General features: G+C 48.2%; 1 protein-coding gene and 1 pseudogene across 2 annotated transcripts in view; both read left to right on the plus strand.

Moving 5' to 3' along the window:
* Window positions 1-25,971, plus strand: part of FRMD5 (FERM domain containing 5) — a 358,782-nt gene that overhangs the window by 317,987 nt on the left and 14,824 nt on the right. For both annotated transcript variants that reach the window (XM_036844862.1, XM_036844863.1), the window contains exons 5-9: window positions 6,483-6,580; window positions 8,763-8,886; window positions 11,645-11,732; window positions 22,300-22,388; window positions 25,427-25,490. In XM_036844862.1, coding sequence (XP_036700757.1) covers window positions 6,483-6,580; window positions 8,763-8,886; window positions 11,645-11,732; window positions 22,300-22,388; window positions 25,427-25,490 — 463 coding nt within the window. The remainder of the gene's footprint in view (window positions 1-6,482; window positions 6,581-8,762; window positions 8,887-11,644; window positions 11,733-22,299; window positions 22,389-25,426; window positions 25,491-25,971) is intronic.
* On the plus strand, window positions 12,042-13,558 carry LOC118891129 (annotated as a pseudogene).

The following is a 25,971-nucleotide window of genomic DNA, read 5'->3' on the forward strand; positions in this document are numbered from 1 at the left end:
GTCTTAACAATACAATTTTCTAAAACAAATGTCACTACATGATACTAATGTACAGACCCTCCTACCCAAGAAGCAGCATAGACCAGGAGGCTCAGATCCTGCTTCTGTTACTTCTTGGCTATGTGGCCTTGGACATAAAATATTTAACTTCTCTGACCTTCAGATCCCTTATTTATAAAGTGAGGATAGTAATAGTACTTCCCAGCTTTGTTGGGAGGATTAACCACTACACGGGGTCTTGTACTTCTTAATACACCCCCAGGGAGCCTGGCACTGAGCAAAGGCTCACTGTTTACTGCCAGGTCGATTACATGGTCCGTGGACCTCAGGGGCTCTGCATAGGGCACAAGTACAGTTGGTTCTGGCTTTTCTCCCTTGTTTATGTGATAATGCCCACTCCTTTTCTGTCCTAGCTAGAGTCCTAACACTTAAGCAGCTAACTTGTGAGGACTCGGAAGGCCATGGCCAGGCATCTCTGCAAGTCAGCAAACTTCAAAGACACTGGCAAGCATGTGAGCTCCTGCCCCTTCCGCATGCAACTGTGCCCACCATCCTCGACTATTTTCCCCTTGCTCTCTGCCTCACCAGCCTTCCTTCCCTAGAGTGCATTTTCCAAGTGTTGTCAGGTGTGTGGACCTCAGGGTGCCTGGGCCTGATTTGGAGTCTTTGTGCCTCCCCCTCCCTGAGGCGTTCTGTGGAGGCCCCGGGCTTCACTGCATCTTTCTCCTTATTCACATCCCTGCTGCTCTTAAAAGAGTGGGTACCTGCCCCAGCCTCATTCAATACCCATAATTCATTACTGGCTTAGAGCTCTCCACCCCACCTTCCTGCCAAACTAATTTAGCTGTCAGTGTGTTTTTTCCTGCCAATATCAGTCCTAAATTTCGCTGCCATCTCAGTTACTCCCATAAAGCCAGGCTGAGAGGAGGGGATGAAGAAAAACTGTGCTTCAATTTATCTCTTGGACTCTTCCCAGATGATAAATTTAGTTGCCAAGTCCTGATTAATCTCTTTTGTCATTTTTTAAATAAATAAATAGATTTTCTTGTCTGAGCTAGAGACAAGGCAGAGAAAATGGGGATTAGGCACCAGAATTAGCTTTTAACAAGGGCTGCAGGTGTTCGAACTCGTTGAAGGATCAAGTAATAGAAGGAAACTGAATGCACATGGGGCCCCACCTTCCAAGGAAGCAAACTGCCTGACACATGTTTGAGCAGGTGCTCAAAAAATGTTAATAGACTTTTCAGGTCATTTATTTTTTTAAAAAAAGTTAATAGAGTTTATAGGTAATGTATTCCATCAGTGAACATCACTTGAGCCGCGCTTAGGCTAAGATGGGTTGGCAAACTTTTTCTGTAAAAGACCAGATAGTAAGTATTTTAGGCTTTGTGGGCCATATGGTCTCTGTCGCGACTAATCTGTTCTGCCATTGTAATGCGAAAGCAGCCACAGACAGTACATACATGAATGAGCATGGCTGTGTTCCAATAAAATGTTATTTTATCTCACTGGGGACTCTGGTGGCAGGTTTAGTGTGCCAATCCTGGGAGAAGGAATCAAAAAGATCTGAGTTCAAATCCCAGGTCGTTCTTTCACTAGACATGTGACAAGGCAAGCAACAATATCTCTGGTCACTCCCTTTCCTCATCTATGAGACAGGGATGAAAACAGTAGTCACCTCATAGAATTGCTGAAAGAGTGCGTGTTAAACAGTACAGTGTGTGGCACACAGCACGCCCTCAGTAAATCACTGCTATATTGTGTCTCTGTCCACTGGAATGTAAGCTCCATAAGAGTAGGAACTCTGCTTTGTTCTCTGCTGTATTCCCAGCACCTGTGGCTGTGCCTGGCACATGTGTGTGCTCAGAACTAGATGGATAGATGGATGGAAGGTTGGATGAACAGATGGATGGATGGCTGAATGGATGTATGGGTTGGTGGTTGGATGGATAAATGGATGGATGGATGGATGGATGGATGAATGAGTGGGTGGATGGGTGGGAGGGAGGGTGAATAGGCACAGGATGTATAGGCTCTCTAGAAGAATATTAAAAGTGACAAAACATAATCTCTAACTCCAAGGAGCCCGCAGTTTAGTATGGGGGAGGAAGACATACTAAACATGATCATAGTTAGGAAAAGGGATGGCAGAAAATAGAGGAAACCAGGGGCAAAGAATCTAATGAAGGGAAGACAGGGCCAAAGGATCTTCTGGAAGAAACTCTTCAGGAGCTTCCAGTGCTTTCCAGAGTTCAGAACCTTTAATTGTGGAAATCTCTCTGGATTCATCCCCACCCTCTGATATCAGAAATCAGAATGCCAAAGCCAGTTCCTTGGATGTACACGTTCCAGAAATACATAGGTTTTTCTTGGTCATCTTTTTTTTTCTTTAAACCCTGAAGAATCTTTTTTTTTTTTTTTTTTGGCTGCGTGGGGTCTCTGTTGCCACGCACGGGCTTTACAGCGAGCGGGGGCTACTCTTCATTGTGGCGCGCAGGCTTCTCATTGCGGTGGCTTCTCTTGTTGTGGAGCACGGGTTCCAGAGCGCAGGCTCAGTAGTTGTGGCGCACCGGCTTAGTTGCTCCGTGGCATGTGGGATCTTCCCGTACCAGGGCTTGAACCCGTGTCCCCTGCACTGGCGGGTGGATTCTCAACCACTGCGCCACCAGGGAAGCCCTCCTTGGTCGTCTTTTAGGCTCTCACACATTCTGCCTTTGGATGGTCCTCCATCAATTTAGGACAACCTGGCATTTAAACAAAAATGGAGGTGAGGTAAAGCCTCTTTGAAGCCAGAAGGAGATAGGCAAAGTTTAACCAAAAAAGTGTCCTAAAGAGCAAGCTTTTTGTCTTAAATCTGGTCTAAAGCTGATTTCTTTTTCATTTCAGTGAGAATTTCCCTCTGATGACAAAGAGTTCCCCTGACTTCATTTAGGACCCTTTTCTCCCTAACCATAGCTCACTGAATTACCATGCGGGTTCTGTTTCCTTAGCTATAAAATGCGAGAGTTAGGCTCTGTAACTCCTACTATGAGGGTCTGAGACTGGGTAGCCCAGCCAGCCTGCTCATTATGAGCTGCTCATTATCAGCCTAGCAGGCTGATCCCTTGCCTGGCAACACAGTGGCCCTGGTGACAATGCCTCAGGCAACAAGATAGTCTTCCTTAGGCCCTTATGTCCCAGGGGAGAACATGCCAGGGCCTCTTGGGAATAGGTCTAAGGATGCTATGAGTCATGTGGGATGTATTTTCATGACCAACAACACTGAGTCATTGGTTACCTCCTTAAATGAACAAAACACAAAGCTTGATGGAAGCAGCTGTGGGAGAAAAGGGAGGGGGGGACCCCTAGTGTAACTGTCTCCCTTGAAGCTCTCAGTTGATTCTTTCATGAGCTCATCTCGTCCTCTGCAGACTGTGGTGTGTTTCTTTAGGATGTTGACTTGCCCCTCCATCCCCTCTCCCTCCAGTTGCTGCACCATTGCTTGACAGTGTTCCCACGGCCTTACCCTTGACTCCCCTGTAGCTGTTCTACCTTCTGAAGTCTGAAGGAACCCTACCCAGCAGCGGAAAGCCTTGTTTCCTTTCCAGCTCACCTGAGGCACCTGGCATGCACCTATCGTGGTTCTCACCGTGAGGAGGAGCGTGCCCCCCTTGGAGGGCAAATCAGAAGCTCTAGAGGAGCCTTTTCAAACCCAGCAGCACCCATACACAGACTCTCACATGCTCCCCCCCCCAGGGCAGGGTGTTCTCCTCACCACCACATTGAGGATCACTATCCAGAGCCTTTGAAATATCTCCTTCAGTCCAGTACGTGCAGTCCCTGAATTTTGGACACAAAAAGCAGAGAGGTGTGGGAGGAGTGGTGCATGAACTCAGGCCCCGGGAGTGAGCTGTAAGTAAGAGGCCAAAGGCTTGCTGCTACGTCCTGCCAAAGCCGGTGGAAGGTGGGAGTTGAAGCAGTAAGAGGCAGAGAAACGCTGCCCCCTTCCTTCCACACACCTGTGGCATTTCATCGTGGGAAGCAGGGTGAAGACAAGCTTGATCTGGTAGATCCATCTTAAAAAATTACTACTCATTGCACGATGTCTTTTTCCTTCAGTTTTCCTTGGGGCCGAGTGGGAGTGGTTGGGATAAGAAGGGGAGTTCTTATTAACTTCCGGACCACAGTAGTCACCTTCCCTTTGGTTTGAGGAGGGCAGTCCATCCTGATGTGGTTAGAAGAATGCTTGTGAATTTTCTTAGGACAGTGCTTCATAAATTTTAATCTATGTACAGATCACCTGGGGATCTTGTTAAAATGATTCGGTAGGTCTCAGATGGGCCTAATTCTCCATTTCCAACAAGCTCCCAGATGCTGCTGATACCCCTGTTATGTGGGCCACACTTTGAATAGCAAAGCTTTAGGAGAAAGGAAGGTTTGATTGCTCCTTCGTTTCTGTTTAATGACTTGAATCACCAAGCCCCGAGCTCTCAGAATCACGTGCTGGTGCCCCGCCTCACCCCAGAAGTTGTGCTGTCACTGGTCCTCTTTCTTTTGAGCATTTTCACATGATCAAGTGGGCATGGAATCCTCTGTTTTATTCTTCAGCCTGAAAACAGAAGCAATAGAAACACCTCTAGTTGTCCAGGGAGTGCCCAACTTCTTTTTGGTTCAAACTGATGGAATTTAAGGGAATTTCACCATATTCCCATTACTCCTGTGAGGATGCTGTAGTTATCTATGGCTGTGTAACAAAATGCCACAAAACTTAAGTTAAAATAAAAGTATTTCTCATCTCTGAGTGTCTGTGGGTCAGGAATTCAGGAGCGGCTTAGCTGGGTGCTTCTGGCTCAGGGTCTCTCCTGGGGTTGCAGCCAAGAGGTTGGCTGGGCCTGTGGTCATCTGAAGGTTTGACCGGAGGATTCACTCCCAAGATGGTGTACTCACGAGGCTGTTGGCAGAAAGCTTCAGTTCCTTGCTAGCTGTTGGCAAAACACCTCAGTTCCTCACCACGTGGACCTTTCTATGGGGCTGCTTAAGTGTCCTCGAGCAGAGTGAGTGATCCAAGAGAAGGAGAGGACAAGGAGGAAGCTGCAGGGACGCTATGACCTAGTCTCAGATGTCAGACACTAACTACCACTCCTGCTTTATTCTGCTTGTTAGAAGCAAGCCACTGGGTCTAACCCACACTCAAATGGAGTGAATTAAGCTCTACCTCTGGAAATGAGGAGTATCAAGGAATTTGTGAACTTTTTTTTTTTTATTTTTTTAACCATGCCACGCAGCTTGTGGGATCTTAGTTCCCCAGCCGGGGATTGAACCCATGACCTCAGCAGTGAAAGTGCAGAGTCCTAACCACTGGACCGCCAGGGAATTCCCTGTGGACATATTTTTAAACCACCACAAATGCCTCCTGCCAAGGAGCCACTGTGGTAGGTGACTTGCTTAAGGGTGTGATAGCCCTGGCCTCTGCTCTTCTCAGGGCACCTGTGAGGTTATGAACATCAGAGACCCCACTCCTTGTAAAGACCTTTCAGGATGGAACATCAGCAGTTCCATTCCATGGCAACCGAGTCCACCCAATTACCTGTGAAACTACAAAGCAGTTAGAGTGCAAAGAGGGTAGAATAACACAGTGATGAAGAGCCAACCTCAGTCCTGAATTTGAATCCTGGTTCTGCCACTTACCAGTTATGTGCCCATGAGAAAATCACTTACGCCTCAGTTTATCTTAAAAAAGGGAGATAATAACAATATATATCTCAAAATGGTATGCGGAAATTAGATGAGATGCTGATGTCAAGTGTGTAAGTCCTGGACTGGGAAATAGTAAGTGCTCAATACACATCAGCTACTATTAGCTGTTCTTTATAGCCTGCTTCCACCTGAGGTGAGAGCTTCCTGTGGTTGAAGAAATATTAGCCAGAAGTTTCTGCATTTCCTTCACCGGTGCCTCTTCTTACACCTTATTCAAATTCTGAGAGGTCTGGTTGACCTCTGCCCATAATGAGGGCCATTCCACATATGGACAGATTGACTTGGCAAGCTGAGGCAGAACTCTCCCCAGGGCTAGTTCCTTCACCACCTCTCTGCTTCTTAAGAGGCAACGTCCGCGAGAGTCCAAGGCGGAGAGAGGCCCCATCAGCCCCTCTCTTATGGCACAGGTTTCTTTCTTGGCACTGAATTGAGCGGGGCCGGCTCCTTCCAAATCCCAGCACTGGGGGACGATGCTTTTAACCAGGAGGTGCCATTTCTGTTTTGAGCCACAGAAGGAAACTGACAGGTTGTTTTGAATTGAACTTCAAAGTCAGTTCAGGGCAAAATGCCTGAAAGAGTCTTCAGGGAAATGAAAAATGTTATTTGTTCTGTGGTATGTTTTGAGGTTTTTGTTTTAATGTAGTAAAAGTGTCCTGACAGAGATTTTGATAGGCTTATATTACATATTTATGTCTTTAAAGCAATCAAAGAAATACTTTATAGTTCATTTTCTGTTTTCTCTCCAGGTATTTAGTCTTCCTGCAGATCAAAAGGGATCTGTACCACGGCCGCCTCCTCTGTAAAACATCAGATGCTGCCTTGTTAGCAGCTTATATCCTTCAAGGTAATGACTTTTGACAGGATAAATTTGCTTTTCATGCTAAGTACTGATTACATTATTTCAGTTACCACAGATGACTACTTCTTGGATATAAACAGTGTCTAACTTGAAACAGAGCCCAAGTTAAAGGACTTTGCCTGGACTCCCTAGACCCAGGAAGCTCTGACCACGCAACCTTACATTGTTTGTACCTAAAGTCTTTCTGGCAGCCCCTTCAGACTCTGTTCGGGGTGGGGGGGGGGGGTGGCTTTCCTTGCACCCTTGGTTGATAAAGTTATCGAGACTCTGGAGAGTAATCCGAATCAGCTTTTTCCTGTCTTTTTATTCAAATCTCAGAGATGTGAAGCACCTTGGAATTCTGGTATCTGTTTCAGAGACCTTTCCATTCAGAGTGCTCTAAGTTAAAAATGTTTCCAAGTAACAAACCCATTTTCTAACATGCAAAGAAGGCAGAGTTGGGGTTGTACTCAGCCAATACCCAGACTGGCGGTTTTTGCAAAACAGTGGGAAAGGTATGTACTCTTCGTATGTGATCCTTTCTCCTTTCCTGAAATGCAGGTGACTTCTAAGTCTTCTAAGTTCATAGACTTCTCTTAGTCCTTTGGCCTGAAGCTGTCACTGGGTTATTTTGGACCATAGCACTAAAATCATGACGTTTCTATCAAAGAATCTGAATTCATAATCAGAAATCTGTGAACTCCAGGAAGCTACTTTGTGAACAGAACCTAAAAAAATGCTTGCCAATAAGAAACTAAAGTTCTTCCAGCAAAAAAAAATATCACAGCTGCGTTAAGAATGTAAAAGTCAGCCTATTGCAACTTTGACTTCTGAGACTCCTGTTTTAAAAAACCTCCTAAGCCGGAAGTCTAGAAGGTACTTGCCAACTTTAAGGTACCCAAAGATACTCCTTTCATTTTTAAAGGAAAACCTGGTCCCATCTAAGTGAAATTTTAAACTCTAGTTTTACCCTGACAACCATATTGAAATTTTCTTTTTTTTTTTTTTAATTTAAAGAAGTCATTGATATCCAACCTTGATGTTTCCCATTTGGAGCTTTCTAGGTAAAATCATAATAAATGACTCCATGGCTCAAGATCACTTCAGACTTTAAGCCCAGGGAAGCCTTTAGTCTCTTGCTAAATGATAGAAATTCCCGAGTAGTTTGGAAGGCACGATGAGGAGACCTGTGTCACAGAACAATATTCAATTGTAAAAAAAAGGGCACATTTTCCTCTTAATATTTACTCCCCGCTCAAGACTTCTCACCTGCACTGGTTGTGGTTCTCACTAGGGGAGGAGAAAAGACAGCCACAAAGCAGCTGAACTTCTTAACATCCTTCCTCCTGACACACACAGTGTTCCCTGTGGAATGCTGCATGTGGAGAAGGCTGGATTCTGACCTGGGAACACATTGTGGGGAGTAGCATGGGCCCACTGGCCACCCCAGATCTGAGATCTCAGCAGCTTTGGGGATGGAGTCTCTCTGTGAATCTGCAGGACGAGAAAGCCCCAGCCCCTGCTGGGAACTGAGAAGTCAGCCTTAGGACCTGGTGCTCTTGAACTCAGCGGTACTTTCTGCTTACAGCCAGTCTTCCCACTCTGCAGCCCTCTCCAGGGGGCCTGGCACCTGGTCAACCCTCAGTGAATATTTATTCAAATGTATTCACTTGCTTTGATTTGATTTGGACTGAGAGTTGAGTTCTGAGTTTGGGTCATGGCTCATTCATCATTTTGCTGTGTCCCTGCTAAAATCCTCAAAACAAGATTTAGACTTTGGATGTGGCTCAGGCCCAAAAGCTTCTGTCTTTCTGATCAAGCTTACAGTTTCCTGTGCTGCCACCAAGAGCACTGCTCCCAGGCTCTCTTCTGGGAGCTTGAGGGCCATGGTGCAGGCTTCTACTCTTTTATTGCAAATGTACATGTGGTGACCTCAGAACGCAGGGTCAGCTCTACCATCTCTACTTGGCCTTGATATCAACTCAGTGAGCACACCTGGGAAAACAAAGGTGGGCCTGCTCCTGAGGAACACGCCCTCTGCCCCACTCACAACTGTGCTTAGGATCCACTGTTCTTTGCAAATCTGGCGCCGACTTTGGCTTTTGCCCTCTGTGTTAATCTCTTGTTGCTTTGCCAGTGATGATTTACCTATCTCCACAATTGTTTTCCTCTACTTTCCTTTTGCAAGCGGAGATTGGGGATTATGACTCAGGAAAACACCCTGAAGGCTACAGCTCCAAGTTCCAGTTTTTCCCTAAACATTCAGAGAAGCTGGAAAGGAAGATTGCTGAGATTCACAAAACAGAACTCAGGTGCGTGACACTCGGTTCAGGCCAGGCCACTGTCTCCCTCACAGCCTGAGCACACGGCCTCTGCACTGCATCCTCTGCTCCTGCAGACCCAGCCTTCCTGACTCTGGCATGTACCATTTCCAGTGATCCACTGACAGTACAACCTCAAGGCTCCGTCTGCAAGAACAGTGGTGCAGGCTGAGGCTTAAAGGCAAGAGAGAAGCTGTATTATAAGGAAAATGGAGAAGGATTGGCCTCTGAAAGGTATTTGCTTCACTAAGATAAATGAAGAGACAGAGGGAAGAAGCATGAACTGGGGAAAAGGAAAACATAAACAGCAGAAGAGAGAAGAGAGGGAGGGGTTAAGTGGGGATGTGAAAAATGGGCAAGCCTCCGACCTCGGTCTGTGACAGTGACAAGTGGCTTCTGCATCAGTGGATGGGACCGCACAGGGCTGGCCTGATTCATAGCTGGTGTGGGTGCCTTGAGAGCACCTCGTTCAGGGGCGTGTCTTCAGCACTGCTCCCTCAACCCCACACCCCTGCACTGAGGGAAGGAGGGGAGAAGCAGCTGGAAGCAGGAGGCTTGTCCTCAGATTCTCCTAGGTCACCCAGAATGTGCCGCATCCCATAAAATAGCATCAATGCATCCTCTCACCCATATGAAATAGTGTTTTCTGCAAAGGCTGGTTTTTTAAAAAGCAACAAAAGGGTGTTTAGGCTCTACTTTGTATGGCACACTGGAGCACAGATTCCCCAAACTGATAAACTATGAAGAAAAAATTTATATACAATATAGCATTGTAAAATAAAACCTGCCATCATATTAATACAGTGCAATTTAAAAAAAAATCTTTTCAGATGTTTGTGTAACTACCTTTCTGGGGAAGGACAGTGTCCAAGGGGTGGGAAAAAGATATTTCTAATGATAACATTAACCTTAAACTAGTTCCTACCTGATGCCCCCCAAAACAAAAAATCTTCACCTTCACTCAAAGATTTTACCAACAAATATGTCCCCAAAGCCTCTTTAGCCTTATAAACAGACCTCCTGCCCACTGTGTGTGGTTGGACTGGTTCCCACCCTCCAGAGGAATGGAGACACCTGCCAGAGGTGGAATCCTAGCTGCCTCCCACCCCTCTCCCTGTGCAGGTGCTGCCCCAGCTCCTCCCATCACTCTTAGGGAATAGTGGCCCCTTGTGGTACAGGTCAGAATAAACACATGTGTGAGGGCTCCTGGCTCATTCAAAGGAGAGATCAAGGGTGTGCTGAGACTGCCGGGAGGCCCTGCCAGGAGGGTTTTAGGAGATGTCAGAGCAGTGGGGACAGTCCTCCAGAAACCTCATAGAAGTCAGGGGATCCCCCAGGAAATGATGCCCACTTTGAGGGCCCCAGAGGGTTGAGGGTGAATGCAGCCCACGGAGCCCTCCAGTCTCCACACAGGGACTAAGGAGGCTCCCTGGAAGGGGTAGCGGTGCTCAGCTGCCTCTGGTGCCCGGCCCTTTGCCTGCTGCGCCAGCATTTTCCAAACACCTTCCCTGTGTCTCAGGTGCGCTGGTGGGTGCAGACATCTGCATTCTACAAAAAGCCTCCTTACACGGGTACTACTTACACAGGCTCAGCCTCATCTTCATAATGTAAAAATATGTCTGTGTTTCCTTTCTCCAACTCTAACATGCGTTCCTTGAGGGCCCAGACTGCACTGTAGTTTATGATGTATCTCATACGGGGCAGCACAGAAGCTGCTGAGGTGTTGATTGATTGATGCCTCTCCAGAAAGACACTAGAGGGAATCTGGTCTGCTTCTCCCTCAGGCTGGCTTGTCTTCCTGCCCTGCCATATTACTTGAGGCAAATGATGAACTTAGACAGTTTCAGTCCTGCCCACCAGCCGTCAGAGTTGTTGACTTGACAAACTGCCCACACCTCCTCACACTGAAGCCAATCCTACATCTGTAGAAGGATGTCAGCTTCCCAGGGCACTGGACCCTGAGAGAGCCTGTGGTGATCCTGCACTGGTTCTGTGTGGAGATCATCCACACCCCTGCTAAAGAGGCAGCCAGGAGGGGAATGATGCTGAAGGTCCCTTCTTCAGATGGCTTGGTGCCAGCGCTGGTTACTTCCTTTTTTCTGCTTGTTTCCTTTTCACAGTCATCACCCTGTGGGCAGACAGAGCTATTGTGGAGTCTGGGGAGCTCAGCACTGTCTTCTGTTGCATCTCTTTACCCTCCATTCCTGTGTTCCCATTTGGTAAAGGAAGAGGGTTAGGCAGCAAGATATACAGGTCCCTTCTTTGTGTTTCAGTCTAGATCAGATGGCCTGCAGCCAGCCTACAGATGTATTTTTTTTCTGCCCCCATAGTACTTAAAACTGAAATGCCACATAAAAATCGGTATCTGCGAATTCTCTTTAAAAATCACACCTAGCAATGCTGGTGTGACTACAGTCCAAGACTGCATTCCAAGACTATAGTCTTGGAGCTGAGGAGCAGCTGCCCTCATTAGACGGGGTGGCACTCCCAGTTTGCCCTAGTCCCCACCACTCCCTATTGTGTTACACTCAGCCCATGTCACTCATTATGTAGCCTGCCTCACTCTGAAGACTTCCAAGGTTTTGACCCTAGATAAGAGTCTCTGAAGTCGGTCCTAGGACGGAGCAGGGAGCACACTCTATGGAAAAATCGGAGTGTGAGACACCCTGAGCACTTCCTAATTGAATTTATCTCAGGGGAACCTATGGGAGCAGGAAATCCTGAAATCATCTCATTTTCTTTATTCCAGTGGCCAAACACCAGCAACATCAGAGCTGAACTTTTTAAGAAAAGCACAGACGTTGGAGACATACGGAGTGGACCCTCACCCGTGTAAGGTGAGACCCGCCCCCATGGCCAGAGACTGCGCCGACCTTGCCCCCTCTAGGCAGGGGGCCCCGGTCCGTGGCCTGTTAGGGCCACACAGCAGGAGGTGAGCGGCGGGCGGGCGAGCGAGCGAAGCTTCATCTGCCGCTCCCCATCTCTCGCATTATGGCCTGAACCATCTCCCCCCCGCCCCCGTCCATGGAAAAATTGTCGTCCACAAAACTGGTCCCTGGTGCCAAAAAGGTTGGGGACTGCTGCTCTAGAGGGTGACAGGCAGGGAGGGACCACGTGCCTGTGCCACCCGCCCCTTCAATATTGGGATGATTGGCTTTTTTAGTGACAGACGCCAGAGAAAATGTCTCACTGTGAAAACTCCTCTGGATTCCACGCTGCATAATCTTGTGGTGCCACATCGATGTCAGAGGGTCCGAGGCAAAGTCCGTCTAAATAACAAATTGGAAACCGGGGCCCCACTTTGGCAGCAGTGGGTAATTTGGTGGAAGTGAAGAGAGGAGGAATGGGGGAGGCCCCCCACAGGGAATGATCAGAGGCGGCTCAGCGCACTGCCCACCCTTCCCTGACCCGTAATCTAGCTTCTTTCCAAGAGTGGGTTTTTATTGACTGCAGCGGCCTAAGTCACTGCGTGGAACTGCAGTGGAGTCACGTTTAATTCCATTATGCGCGTGTGAGAGCGGGACAGGAACCGGCCAGGGAGGCTCTGCCCAGAGAGGAACCTCTGTGATTACTCACGTGAGTCTGGCATTTCAGAGACGAGCTCGGACAGCCACTCGAGACTGTGGAAAGCAGTGGAGACCCGCGGCCTCTTCCTGTCTCTCTGTGGCCGGGTCCCTGCGCTTCATCTCCTCATGCCAGCTGCTCTGACACGTCTGGTCTCTGCCTCCGTTTCTCCAAATGTTTGCCTCTCTCTTTCCACTACTGGAGAGACCCCAGTACCACAAGTAACACTGATTCTCAAACACTGACCTCTTCTTCCTAATAAGTGAGGGGCACCGTAAGTTTCCAGCAAAAATTAATAGAATAGAAACCGAGGAACCCAGTGATGTAGGGACAGAGTTGCGTTTCCCTTGGCCCCTTGGTGAGGAGATGGTGATTTTTTTGTTGCATAGGATTTACTGCCGAAACCTCAAATATGAACTTTGAGAACATTCTGGCACTCAGAAACCTGGTCACCCTCCCAGCTCCACAGTTCCCTATCTACCAGCACAGCCTCCTGAAGCTAACCCCTGTGCTTTTGGGGGCCAGCACTGTCAGAAAACACATTCATGCCATTTTATACCAAAAAAAAAAAAAAAGACATATGGATATTTACAAATGAATTAGCAAAGCTTCCTGAATAATGCCTTCTGTACAACCGATGTAGTTTAACTTGCATAAATTCCTCAGATACTATCAGCAGGGGGCTGCAGAGGACTGAAGAGAGCTTTGGAGTCAGCTGGCCTTGGCTCCGGGGCTGGTCTCCTCCTTCCTGGGGCCTTCAGAGACTTCCCTGAGCCTCGCTTTCCTCGTGCATGTGAAAGTTCTCAGCAGATGCTCCACACCTGTGCTCCCTGAACTGCTGAGTCACTTCAGGACCTGAAAAGACAACAGCTGCCTTCTTCTCTTCTCCGCCATCCTATGCGCGGCTGGATTTGCTCCATGTCTTCTCACAAGGCTCACAAGTCTTGTCTTCTCACAAGACTTTCAGGATCAAGCAATTCCTGGCCAAGAAACAAAAGCGAATCATCCCGTTCCCCAATGGATTCGAACGAAAACTGGTAATAAAATGAGGTACAACTCCAAGAGAAGACATTGGAGAAGAACCAAGCTGGGTCTGTAAGGAGCCTCGCATATGAAGTGGCACACACTTCCCTGGCAGGCCCACTGGAATCCTTTCACATTGTTTTCTTATTTAATCCTCATGCCAGCACTGGGAGGTGGATATTATTCTTCCTGATTTATAGACAAGATGAAGAAGATGAAGGTTCCAGGAGGCCACAATGTACAAGGCCCTGAGTGGCAGAGCAAGAATATATGAACTAAGGTCACTTCCTGTTGCTGTGTTTCTCTAAGGAGCAGAAGCCCCCCAGGAGACCTCCTCTGGGGAGAAGGTGGGAGCAGTCATCTTGCTGGGACTCCACTCCCTTGTTCCTGGGCCCCGTACTTCTTGCTCACCCAGGGCCACGTCAGGGCCCTGCTGCAGACCCCGCGGCTCATCTCATTAGGCTCTGGCTCAGGATCCCTCGGCCCTCCTGAGAAAGGAGAACAGTTTGGGAGCCTTTACTCTTGTCATTAAGTAGAGTCACTTTGGTGATAGGCTACCAAGCACTCGCCTTAATGTTGCTACAAGGAGAGCTGAAATAAGCTGGAGTGCTTGGTGTAATAAACACTGATGATTTCTATTAACAGAGAGGCAATTACTGGGCCCTGGGAATCTGGGGCACACAGCCCTAGGGAGGACAGAAGAAGAGGAATCGTTTCGATAATTAAATGAGATCAGAACAACGCTTCGGTTGGGCTCTGTTCTCCTGGACTGATTAAGAAGCTGCTGTTCTTTCTGTCCACACTGATGGTTTCTTTCTGCCCAGAGTGTCCTTGCCTGGCCCTGGGACTAGGAGGAGGATATCCTACCCACTCTGGGTGGGACAGTCAGAGGGCTCCAGTAGCTAGCTGTCTTACACTAATACCCAAACTCTGAACTTGCACAAGCTGTCCTGAGCTCTCTGCCTTTCCCCTGACCCCCAACTCCTGGCAGGAGCCCCTAGCAGACCAAGCCTACAACTGCTGGATGAGGAGGATGGAGCAAACCACTGACAGCCCAGTGTTGTATCCACTCCCCAGCCCTGACACCTCTCCAACTTCTCACCATCTTGTTCCTTCCAGGGGGCCTGGGACTGGTTGTTTGCCCTGGCTCTCCTGCAGGCCCAGACTGTGACCTCCTGCCCTGTCAAGGATTTGAAGTGGTCAGACCCATCACATGAGCCCAGCCTTATCATGAATCATGAAGGTGCCATTTATTGAGAGCCTCCACATGCCAGCCACTTACACTATCTCACTTAATCTTTTTTTTTTTTTTTTTGGCCACACCACACGGCATGTGGGATCTTAGTTCCCCAACCAGGGATCGAACCTGTGCCCCCTGCAGTGGAAGCATGGAGTCTTAACCACTGGACCGCCAGGGAAGTCCCAATCTCATTTAATGTTTACAGCAACACTGCCAAGAAGACATTCTTGGGCTTCCCTGGTGGCGCAGTGGTTAAGAATCCACCTGCCAGAAGACCTAAATAGACATTTCTCCAAAGAAGATATACAGATTACCAACAAACACATGAAAGGATGCTCAACATCACTAATCATTAGAGAAATGCAAATCAAAGCTACAACGAAATATCACCTCACACCGGTCAGAATGGTCATCATCAAAAAATCTACAGACAATAAATGCTGGAGAGGGGCTTCCCTGGTGGCGCAGTGGTTGAGAATCTGCCTGCTAATGCAGGGGACACGGGTTCGAGCCCTGGTCTGGGAAGATCCCACATGCTGCGGAGCATCTGGGCCCGTGAGCTACAACTACTGAGCCTGCGCGCCTGGAGCCTGTGCTCCGCAACAAAGAGAGGCCACGATAGTGAGGGGCCCGCGCACCGTGTTGAAGAGTGGCCCCCACTTGCCGCAACTAGAGAAAGCCCTCGCACAGAAACGAAGACCCAACACAGCCAAAAAATAAATAAATTAATTAATTAATTAATTAATTTTAAAAAATGTAGTGTGTTCCAATAATGGCTAAGAAGCAGAAAAATGTTTTTTAAAAAATAACTGATTTTAAAAAAAATAAAATAAAATAAATGCTGGAGAGGGTGTGGAGAAAAGGGAACCCTCTTGCACTGTTGGTGGGAATGTAAACTGATACAGCCACTATGGAGAACAGTATGGAGTTTCCTTAAAAACTAAAACTAGAACTGCCATACGACCCAGCAATCCCACTACTGGGCATATACCCTGAGAAAACCATAATTCAAAAAGAGGCATGTACCACAATGTTCATTGCAGCTCTGTTTACAATAGCCAGGACATGGAAGCAACCTAAGTGTCCATCGACAGATGAATGGATAAAGAAGATGTGGCACATATATACAATGGAATATTACTCAGCCATAAGAAGAAACGAAATTGACTTATTTGTAGTGAGGTGGATAGACCTAGAGACTGTCATACAGAGTCAAGTAAGTCAGAAAGAGAAAAACAAATACCATATGCTAACACATATATATGGAATCTAAAAAAAAAAAAATGGTCCTGAAGAACCTAGGGGTAGGACAGGAATAAAGATGCAGACGTAGAGAATGGACTTGAGGACACAGGGAAGGGGAAGGGGAAGCTGGGATGAAGTGAGAGAGTATCATTGACATATATACACTACCAAATGCAAAATAGATAGCTAGTGGGTAGCAGCCGCACAGCACAGGGAGATCAGCTTGGTGCTTTGTGACCACCTAGGGGGTGGGATAGGGAGGGTGGGAGGCAGATGCAACAGGGAGGGGATATGGGGATATATGTACACATATAGCTGATTCACTTTGTTATACAGCAGCAACTAACAACACTGTAAAGCAATTATACTCCAATAAAGATGTTTAAAAAAAAAAAAAGAAGAATCCGCCTGCCAATGCAGGGGACACGGGTTTGAGCCCTGGTCCGGGAAGATCCCACATGCCATGGAGCAGCTAAGCCCGTGTGCCACAACTACTGAGCCTGCGCTCTAGAGCCCATGAGCCACAACTGCTGAGCCCGCATGCTGCAACTACTGATGCCCGCGCGCCTAGAGCCCGTGCTCCACAACAAGAGAAGCCGCCGCAATGAGAAGCCCGCGTGCCGCAACGAAGAGTAGCCCCTGCTCGCCGCCACTAGAGAAAGCCCACGCGCAGCAACGAAGACCCAACGCAGCCAAAAATAAATAAGTAAAATTAATAAATTTATTTAAAAAAAAAGAAGACATTCTTGTCTTCTTTTTAAGATGAGAACACTGAGCTCTGAGGAACTAACATGTCCAGTGTTACTGGCAAGGACGGTACTGGGACTCGAACCTGGAGTTGTGGAGTCTCAGTGCTGTGCTCTTTCAGTTGTCATTCATGGTGTTCCATCCGGAGAGATGGCATTTATTTAGGAACAAAGCGGGACTCACTGCCAGTTCTGATCAAGAGAGGACAAAAGGGGCTTCCCTGGTGGCGCAGTGGTTGAGAATCTGCCTGCCAATGCAGGGGACACGGGTTCGAGCCCTGGTCTGGGAAGATCCCACATGCCACGGAGCAACTGGGCCCGTGAGCCACAATTACTGAGCCTGCGCGTCTGGAGCCTGTGCTCCACAATAAGAGAGGCCGCGATAGTGAGAAGCCCGCGCACTGCGATGAAGAGTGGCCCCCGCTTGCCACAACTAGAGAAAGCCCTCGCACAGAAACGAAGACCCAACACAGTCATAAATAATAAAAATAAATAAATTAAAAAAAAAAAAAAAAAAAGAGAGGACAAAAGCCCTACGAGACTACTGAAATCATCATAGAAAAATGTAATGTAAATTCACCAAATGGCTTTATGTCTGTTTTGTATAGACCAGGAGAAAATAGATTTCAGCAGGGTCTAGGCTAGATCAACCACACAAATAAAATGATAGTGTCATTCCCTTGCTCTTAAAATAGGATCACTACTTTCAGAATCCAGCTACCAAAGCTCCTCTCTAAATAAACCCGCTCCCCATCTTGACACGTTGCCCTTGACCTCAGAGAAGCCGAACAAGAAGGATCAGTGATGACTTGCCCTCGCCCTCAGGTGGGCCCCTCCTGGCTACACTGTGGGGAGAGTGTTAGGTTTACTGCCAAAATGAAGAACTAAAGCCACTTAAGTGGCAAGTTTCTGCCAAGATTTCCATTTCTGAGCTGTCATGGGTTGACGCCAAGCCTCTTCCAGGATGCCTGCCTCCTCCTCCTCATTTCCTCTCTGGTTTCTTGTGGCTGTGTCTAAGTGTATTGAAACTGGGTGGTTTTAATGATTGATTGGATGTGAAGGTCCCCAGCTATGAGCTCTTTCAGGAATGGGCACCACTGTCTGGAAGAGCATATGGAATCTTCTTCTCTCAGGTTTTTTAAGAATAATAGAGGCTTCATCCACCCAGACTGAATTAGTTTCAGTCGTGCTCCGGAGAGGGGATGGCTGACTTTGAGAGGCATAACAACCAAGAATGCTGTGGTCCTGACTCAGTCACATCCAGGATGTCCTCTGGGGAGCAGCAGACAGAAGCCTACTTCATTGTATCCGGAGGTAGCTCTTGGCAAAGATGGCCAGATGTCCCTATTTCCAAGAACCAGTCAGTACTATGATTTCCAAAAATCCTTTTCTAGACAGAGTGATCATGTTAGGGTGAACATTTGATGATGATGTATTGATGCAGGTCAGGGTTGATGGTGGGTTCCATATGAACATGAATGACTGTGCAACCCCATCCCCTCCCCAAGAAGAACACAGTGGCCTTGTCCTGGCAGTACATCATTTAGGCCATCTCCCTAAAATCGGACGGAAGTATCGATAGTATTTCTTGGAGTATGTATTATTGTCCTCATCTTACAGATGAGGAAACTGAGGTCCAGAGAAGCAAGTAGGTTACAGAGCAAATAAGAAGCACAGTTGGGTTCTTAAGGCAAGGCTGAAGCTCCTTCCACAAGGATGAAAAACTGAAAATAGATGTGTCACCTCACAACCATAGACGCAAACTAAAGTCTTTTGACTGTTACCTGATGTAGAGCGGGCCTGGCGATATCTGCTGTGGGGTTGTCAAGACCTGAGTTTTTATTCCACCTCCCAGATAATTAATGGCTAAGTCCTGTGGGTGCTGATTGCATTGGGACGGGTAGGGGACAGGGAGGAAAGATAGAGTCCAGCCTGATAAGTTGGAAGAGCTGAGGAACAGCTTACTGCCATCTGTGTCACTTCTCTCCTCCTCATTTCCTTCTCTTTTTGTCACATAATTTGTCCTTCCACATACAAATCCAAAGGGTAGGCTCACAAGGAGAATGGCTTGTTAGATGAAAGAAACTGGGAAACCTGTGGCTGCCTGTTTGTGTTTTCATGCTAGTCCATGCTCTCTTTTTTTTTTCGGCCGCGCTGTGCAGCTTGGGGGATCCTAGTTCCCAGCCAAGGATTGAACCTGAGCCCTCAGCAGTGAAAGCAAGCGTGGAATCCCAACCACTGGACCACCAGGGTGGTCCTGATGCTGGTCCAGATGTGAGGTTTCTTGCTGTAATTCCAATCCCATGCCTCATTGCCAGAGACAAGTAGCAAACATCCCAGCTGCCCGCACTGTGGATGCCCACGTGCCAGGGCCTTGCAGCTTCATCTGTAACTATTGCATTGGAAGCAGTTTGGATAATTGCTCTCTTCAAATGGGAGGATGGATTGGGATTGCACAAGGTGCTATTATTACTTATTGGAATAATAAGTAATACTTATTGGCGTCTAATAGGGATTTATTTCCAGTTTGTTCCCTGTTCCAAATCAGCCAGTCTGGTCAGGAGAGACTGTTCCCCTCTAACTCCAATACCCGCCTTCACTTGGAGGCCAGCCCTGTGGTGTCCGGGCGGTGCAGATGGCCAGCACCACCCAGTTCGTGGGAGGACCTGCCCTTCCCTTTGCTCTGGCCAGAGACAGGCCTGTCACTGCGATGACTCCCACAGACATCCTTCCCCTCCTGCCCACTTCTCTTTTCCCCCGGATCCCAAATGTATCACTCACATCCCCCTTCTCCATGGTCCCTAACAATGAGTAACTTCTCCCTTTCTACCTCAACTTCCCACACCCTCTTTTCCTAAGTAGCAAAATTTAAATCCATCAACATCAGGAAAAATAGTAAAATGTTAGGCTTTTTAAAAAGAGATTCTGTATTGAGTTCAATAAACTCAGCTAATCAGTAGCAGCTACAATATTATTAACAACACAACCATTAGCATGTATTGGGTGCTTACTGAGCACAGCCTAAGAGGCAGATGATATCATCAACCCTGACTTGACAGCGAGGAGCCTGAAACACAGGGCAACGAAGGGACCTGGCTGAGGTCACACGGGCGGTGAGTGCAGAGCCAGGACCTGGGCCAACTGACCCGGCGCCCGTGGTTCTGGCACAGGTGCTCTTCTACCGTTGCCCACAGGGGCCTGGAGTGCGAGAGCTGGAAGGAGGCCTTCCCTGCCCACTTCGCTGCTTCCCGTCCCTCCTCTACCATCCACAATCCAACCACAAGCCTCTGCAGGCCCTGCCCTTCCTTTCCATCCTTCCACCTGTTCTTCCTCCTGGACCTGTCCTTCAGCGAGCAGCAGAAGACACCATCCCCCCTCTGCCCCACTGTGCCCTCCCCTCGTTGTGCTCACGTGTGGGCTTCTCCCCCCGGCAGCCACACTGGTCCCCTCTGGCCCCCCTCACTGCCTCACACATTCTCCTGATAAACGTCTCCTGCAGGCCTGTTCTCTGAGTACAAATAAGGTAAGGCCTCCACCCTCGAGTCTCTGTCTAAACCCACAGTTGTAGGCCTTCCTCAGGTCCTGCCTGCACGCTGAGCTGAAGGCCTCCCGGTGCCCACCCTCCAACCCGGCGTGCAGAACCCTCCCTCGCCCACCGCCCCCCCCCCCCCGAGGCCAGCCTGCCCAGTTAGTGCCGGTGCCCCCTGGCAGGGACAGTGTTTGTGTGCAGTGCTGGCGCTCAGCTGTTAGCACCCACCGCCAAGCCCTGATGACAGGCAGGGGGAAGCCCAGCCCCGTGGCTTCAAAGTATCTCCATTCAGGTTATTTTTAAACAGCATTTTGCTGTGCCCGTGGGTTGAATGACACTGTGCTTGCAGCCAAGTGTTGGGGTCACGACAGACCCTGAGGAAAGGACAATAACAACTATGCATTCATTCAAATGTTTGCAAAATATATATTTAGTTTATTCCCTGGGCCCAGATGCTCACACCTGCAACCCTGACTCTAAGAGATAGCTTTAAGGCAAAACTGCACTTTTCCTTGAGGCAAGGCTCATGAGGCCCTGCAGAGGCCCCACTGTTCTTAGGACTGATTAGGCTGAAGATCTGTGCCAGGGAGGCAAAGCTTGAAGGCGGGAGAGACTAGGAGAGCCTGACAGCCACGGCCCACACTTGCACCCATCACACCAGGGACCTGGCCCCAACCCCATGGCACTATCTGAGCTGTGGCCCAGACAACTGGCCTGCATGCCCATTCAATCAGCAGCCTGGCATAATTTTCTGGCCACCTAAACACACACCCTGACAGAGCAGATTCTCACCTGTGGCCACTATCAGGAAGGAAGCGCCTCTGAGAGAATGTAATCGTCACCCAGCTTTCTGTGCCCCATCCCAGCCTAGAAAAGACCTGGGCCTCCTGGAGCTCATTTCCCACGTGATGGAACCAGGACCTACAGCTTCTGCACCTTCTCCCCTCTTTGCCCAGTAGAACCTCAAGCCTTGTGTTTACCAACTGATAGTGACAGGTGACCAGGAGGCCTCTTTGTTGGTTCAGGCACCACAGGGCTGGCGATAGCTGTTCCACTTGGCCAGTTGCTTCTTATATTTTCTTCAGCTAAACTTTCCTGAGGGAGCCCAGTGTGTCAGGCCATCATGATAATGATAACTGCTATTCTCTCTCTCACTCACACAGAACAGCTTTCTCGAAATACAACTCACACATCAAAAAAATCCATCCTTTTCAAAGTGTGCAATTCGATGGTTTTTAGTCCATTAACAGAATTGTGAAACTTGTGAAACAATAACCACTATCTAATTTTAGAACATTTTCATCACCTTCAAAAAGAAACCCTGTACCTATTAGCTGTCACTCCCTATCTCCTCTTCCCCACAGCCCCTGGCAACTTTTTGTCTCTGTGGATTTGCCTGTTCTGGATATTTCATATAAATGCAAGCATACAACAATGTGATATTTTGTAACTGGCTTCTTTCACTTAGCATAATGTTTTCAAGGTTCATTTGTGTTGTTACAGGTATCAGTACTTCATTCCTTTTTACTGCTGAATAATATTCCATTGTGTGGATATACCACATTTTGTTTATTCATTTATCAGCTGATGGACATTTGGATTGTTTCCACTTTGCTGCCAGTATGAATAATCATGCTATGAACATTCATGCACAAGTTTCTGTGTGAACATAGTTTTCAATTCTCTTGGGTACATACCTAGGAGTGGAATTGCTGGGTCATATGATAACTCTACATTTAACAATTTGAAGAACTTCCAAACTACTTTCCAAAGTGACTGCACCATTTTACAATCCCACCAGCAATGTGTGGGTTTGCTGTTCTCTTTGGATATTCACAACAGCTTTCTAAGATTGGTATTATAATCTACAACTTACAGTTAAGGCCACCGAGGCTCAGAAAAGGTAAGTAACTTGGCTATTACTTCCAAATGCCAGGCTCTTCCCTCTGTGACCAACGGCCAAGTATTAACCCTGTATCCCCAGTGAACAACTGTGTTTCTCACCCTTTTACCTCTATGCCTGCATCGCCCTGATGAGAAATCTTTATGTGTTACAGGACGTGTCAGGAAATGCTGCATTTCTGGCCTTCACTCCTTTTGGGTTTGTTGTTCTGCAAGGAAACAAGAGGGTCCACTTCATTAAATGGTGAGTATCTTCATTTCCAAAACAGGCTTTTTATACCTCACCAACTGGGGAGGGCTGTGGTTCCCATGTCCTATGTCTGTGATTGGGCGAGTTCTGGTTCTGAGCCCTCTCCAAAGCCTTGCATCCGTAATGGTAACTGATGAAGGTAGTGGTCTCTTCTAGGGATCCTATGCTTCCACAGGGGTGTTCCTGAGAGCCAACAGCCTCTCCAGAGAGAGAAAGGGTATGGAAAGTTGGTTTCTGGGTAGGATGAGACGTCTAGAGCTGGAGCCAATGTTAGGGAAGCAAAGTTCCCATGAGAACTGAGTCCTTGGGACTGTCCCCCGCTGAGGACCATAGCATCTGCAGGGATGTTTACTCCTTACCCACTCTCCTAACGAAGGAGGGCTTGCAATGACCCCTGGGGCAGATATAAGTTACCTGTTGCTCTGGCAAAACACCCTCCTCGGACCAAAGCCCACGGCGGGCACTGCCTGCAGGAGCACAGATGCTGCTCTGTCTCCTGTCCCTCTTCAGGGCTTAGGTGTCCTCAGCCTCCAAGAGTCACATCCCCGCTCTTTCTTCCCTCCCCTGCCTCTCCCACTCCCAATTCTAGCAGGCAAGAGCCACTGCTGCAGCCACAGCTGCTCGGAACTGCTTCCTCTCCGCCCATCTGTTGGGGTCTGTTCTGCTGCGTGGCTCTGTGAGCCGATGTAGCAGACTCTGGTTTGTTGATGGACGTTTGGCTCTCCTAGAGACCCTTTTTCTGGCCCATGCAAACATCTTGCAGCCTCATGTTGCATACTTTACTAAGCCCCTGTGATCTCTGAACCTTCCTGGGCCTTAGACTGCCAAGTCTAAGCTGGCCAGCTCCTCTCAGGGGCTTGGACAGGTGTCTTTCCTTGGCCCAGCAGAGCTCAGCCAGGGAAGCCTGCTCCTGTCTTGTTTCCTCCACCTTCTCAAGAAGAGCTAGCGGGGAACCTGAGAACAGAGCTGCTCCCTGGTGAGCTTTCTGTGGGGGATGCTGCAGGCCAGCTCTCCTGCGACATCCTCTTCAGCTCCCCTGTTAGCTTGTGGACAGACACCCCCTTTCCAACCCTTGTGGCTCTTATGAAGCTTGGTGACATGATGATCAACCAGAGTGCGTGTGAAATTGCTCCCCAGACATGCCCGGCCAGGCCCCATTCCCCAGAAAACCCCTTCCCAGGGCGGCCTGCCACACTGGGCTAACTGGTGTGCTCCCCAACACGCCCATTTGCTACCCCTTCTCAAGTTGGCCCACTCACTGCACTCCTTCGGTGAAGATGGTGAGGGTTTGGGGTCTTCTGTCCAACAAGATACTTTTCAGAAAAAGACAATGAACAGGGTCAGGCCACCGCTCTCCCAGTGAGGAGCACTTGCTATTTGGAGACCTCTGGGTCGTCTGATGTTCCTTAGAAGGCCCGGATCCTGGCCACACTCCAACCAGGGTAGCTGTCTTATGAGGTGGCTGGTAGGGGGCATTTTAGCTAGAAACAGGTAGGACACACCCGGGCCTGTAGTCCCTAAAGTATCCTTACCCTCCAGAAGCCCTGCTGCTCACTGGGTTGTCCCAGACCCTTTTCCTTCTATAGCTTCTCTCACAGCCCATTTCTTCAGGACGTCTCTTCATATGCCTCAACTTTAAAGTAATAGATGTAAATTTAATCAACACTTCCAATAGAAAATTTCCTACTTTCCTATCTTGCTTATTGAAGGCCTAGGATGATCTGTGTGCTTGTTTATATATCAATCAATTGATATTTATTGTATTCTGTATGTGTATGAGAGATTGATTGATTGGGAGGGAATCTAACAGGGAGGGAATCCCATGTGGCTTGTACGAGCTCAGAACTGGTGCAGAAGTTGTGAGCTCTCATCCTGACCCAGCCATGATTTCCAGGGAACAGGTGACCTTCCTCTGTCCCCTGAGTTTTGTCCAGTAGTAAACTGGGTACATTGTTCTCACTACCTTTCTGCTACTTTCTAGGATATTGAGGAAATCTCCCTAGAAATTGCAAAGAGGAAGAAGCCAAGTGGAGGCAGATATGCATGGTCAGACCTCCTTGGGGGGGTCCCAGTTGGGTAGAAAAATAAAGACTCTGCCCCCAGTGAGGTAGGAGGGCCTTCAGGCTCCAGAGGGTAGCTGTGTCAGGCCAATGCAAGGGAAGTGAGAAGTGACCAATGCTGAGGCCTAGTTCTCTGGCTCTCAGGGACATCCACCTAAGACCCCAGTCATTTTTCCATTTTGTAAATGTAACCAAGGCTGAGAGCAGTATGTGGAGGTGAGGTCTAAGCCGTGCCATGTACAGTAACCATGTCACTTCTTCTGATTTGTGTCTGTCCTGCGGGTGGATGTACCCCAGTATCCTGTTTGCCTCTTTTACTGCAGCCATTCACTGGGCTGGTGGCTTCAAGGATTTTTCTACAAAAACCCCTAAGCCCCTTTCCTGGTCAGTACGCTGCATGACTGTTCCATGTAATCTGTTCTCTCTCTTTGGTATGTTGCCCTGCCCCCATCCCTGAGATCGTTTGACATTTGTCTGCATTAAACTGCATTTTCCATCCAGTGGCACAGTCACCTGAAAGACTCAACTCCCTCAGAACCTGGTCGCATTGTTTTTCATTATTTGCTGTATCTTGAACTTTGGCCTCATCAGCTACCTGTGGCATCTTACATTTGACAGTCCCATCCAGATAATGCACCTGTTATGAACCAAATCCTGAAATGGCCCAGGACCACTCTACCTAGACTCACTTCCCATGCAAACGTTTCCCTTTTACAGCCACTGTTGATGAGCCCGAAATCCGCCTATCACCCTATTATGATAGTGTGATTGACCAGAAAACTGTGGATTGAACTGTTTCAACAACTGTTCTCTAAGGCCCCTGCGCTGCTGTCTTGTTTCAGTTCTAATTTTGGCTAAAACTGTGTCTGTGCCTGGAGCCCCTTCCAGTCGGGGTGGGCTGTGCATCTACAAGACTTAGCTGTGAGCAAGCAGCCCACAGTGAGATGACGGGCGCTCTCTTTGTGCTTCTAGGAATGAGGTGACCAAGCTGAAATTTGAAGGGAAGACTTTTTATTTGTACGTAAGTCAGAAAGAGGTGAGTGCTGGCTTCCTTCTCTTCAGGGAGGGCTGGGGCACTGGGGTGGCTCCTGATGGCCAGGGCTGAACCAAAGTGGTCCATCCAGGCAGAGCTAAGCCCCCTGCATGCCAAGCCGGGACCAAGGTCAAGGCTGGAGGTGAGGAGACATGAGATGACGAGAGGTGGCTGTAGGTCCTGGAGCACAGGGACTTCCTCAGGGATGCTGGTGACCCTCAGAGGTTCCATACCTCCAGGAAGTACAGAGTAAGATTCTTTTGCTTCCATATGAAAATTCCAGGAAGATAATAAATACCAAAAAAAAAAAAAAAAGAAAAGAAAATTCCAGATGAGAGTGCCACTTTCTCTGGGGAGGGCTCACTTGGTTCAAGTGGTGCCAGCAGAGACTTACTCTGATTGGACCTGCCAGGTGTGCCCTTCTGCACTGAACTCAGCTCTGTCCTGTGGGTGCTGCAGGCTTCTCTTCCCGCCAGGCAGCCCC

The sequence above is a fragment of the Balaenoptera musculus genome, chromosome 2 (assembly GCF_009873245.2).
Source record: "Balaenoptera musculus isolate JJ_BM4_2016_0621 chromosome 2, mBalMus1.pri.v3, whole genome shotgun sequence".
NCBI lineage: Eukaryota > Metazoa > Chordata > Mammalia > Artiodactyla > Balaenopteridae > Balaenoptera > Balaenoptera musculus.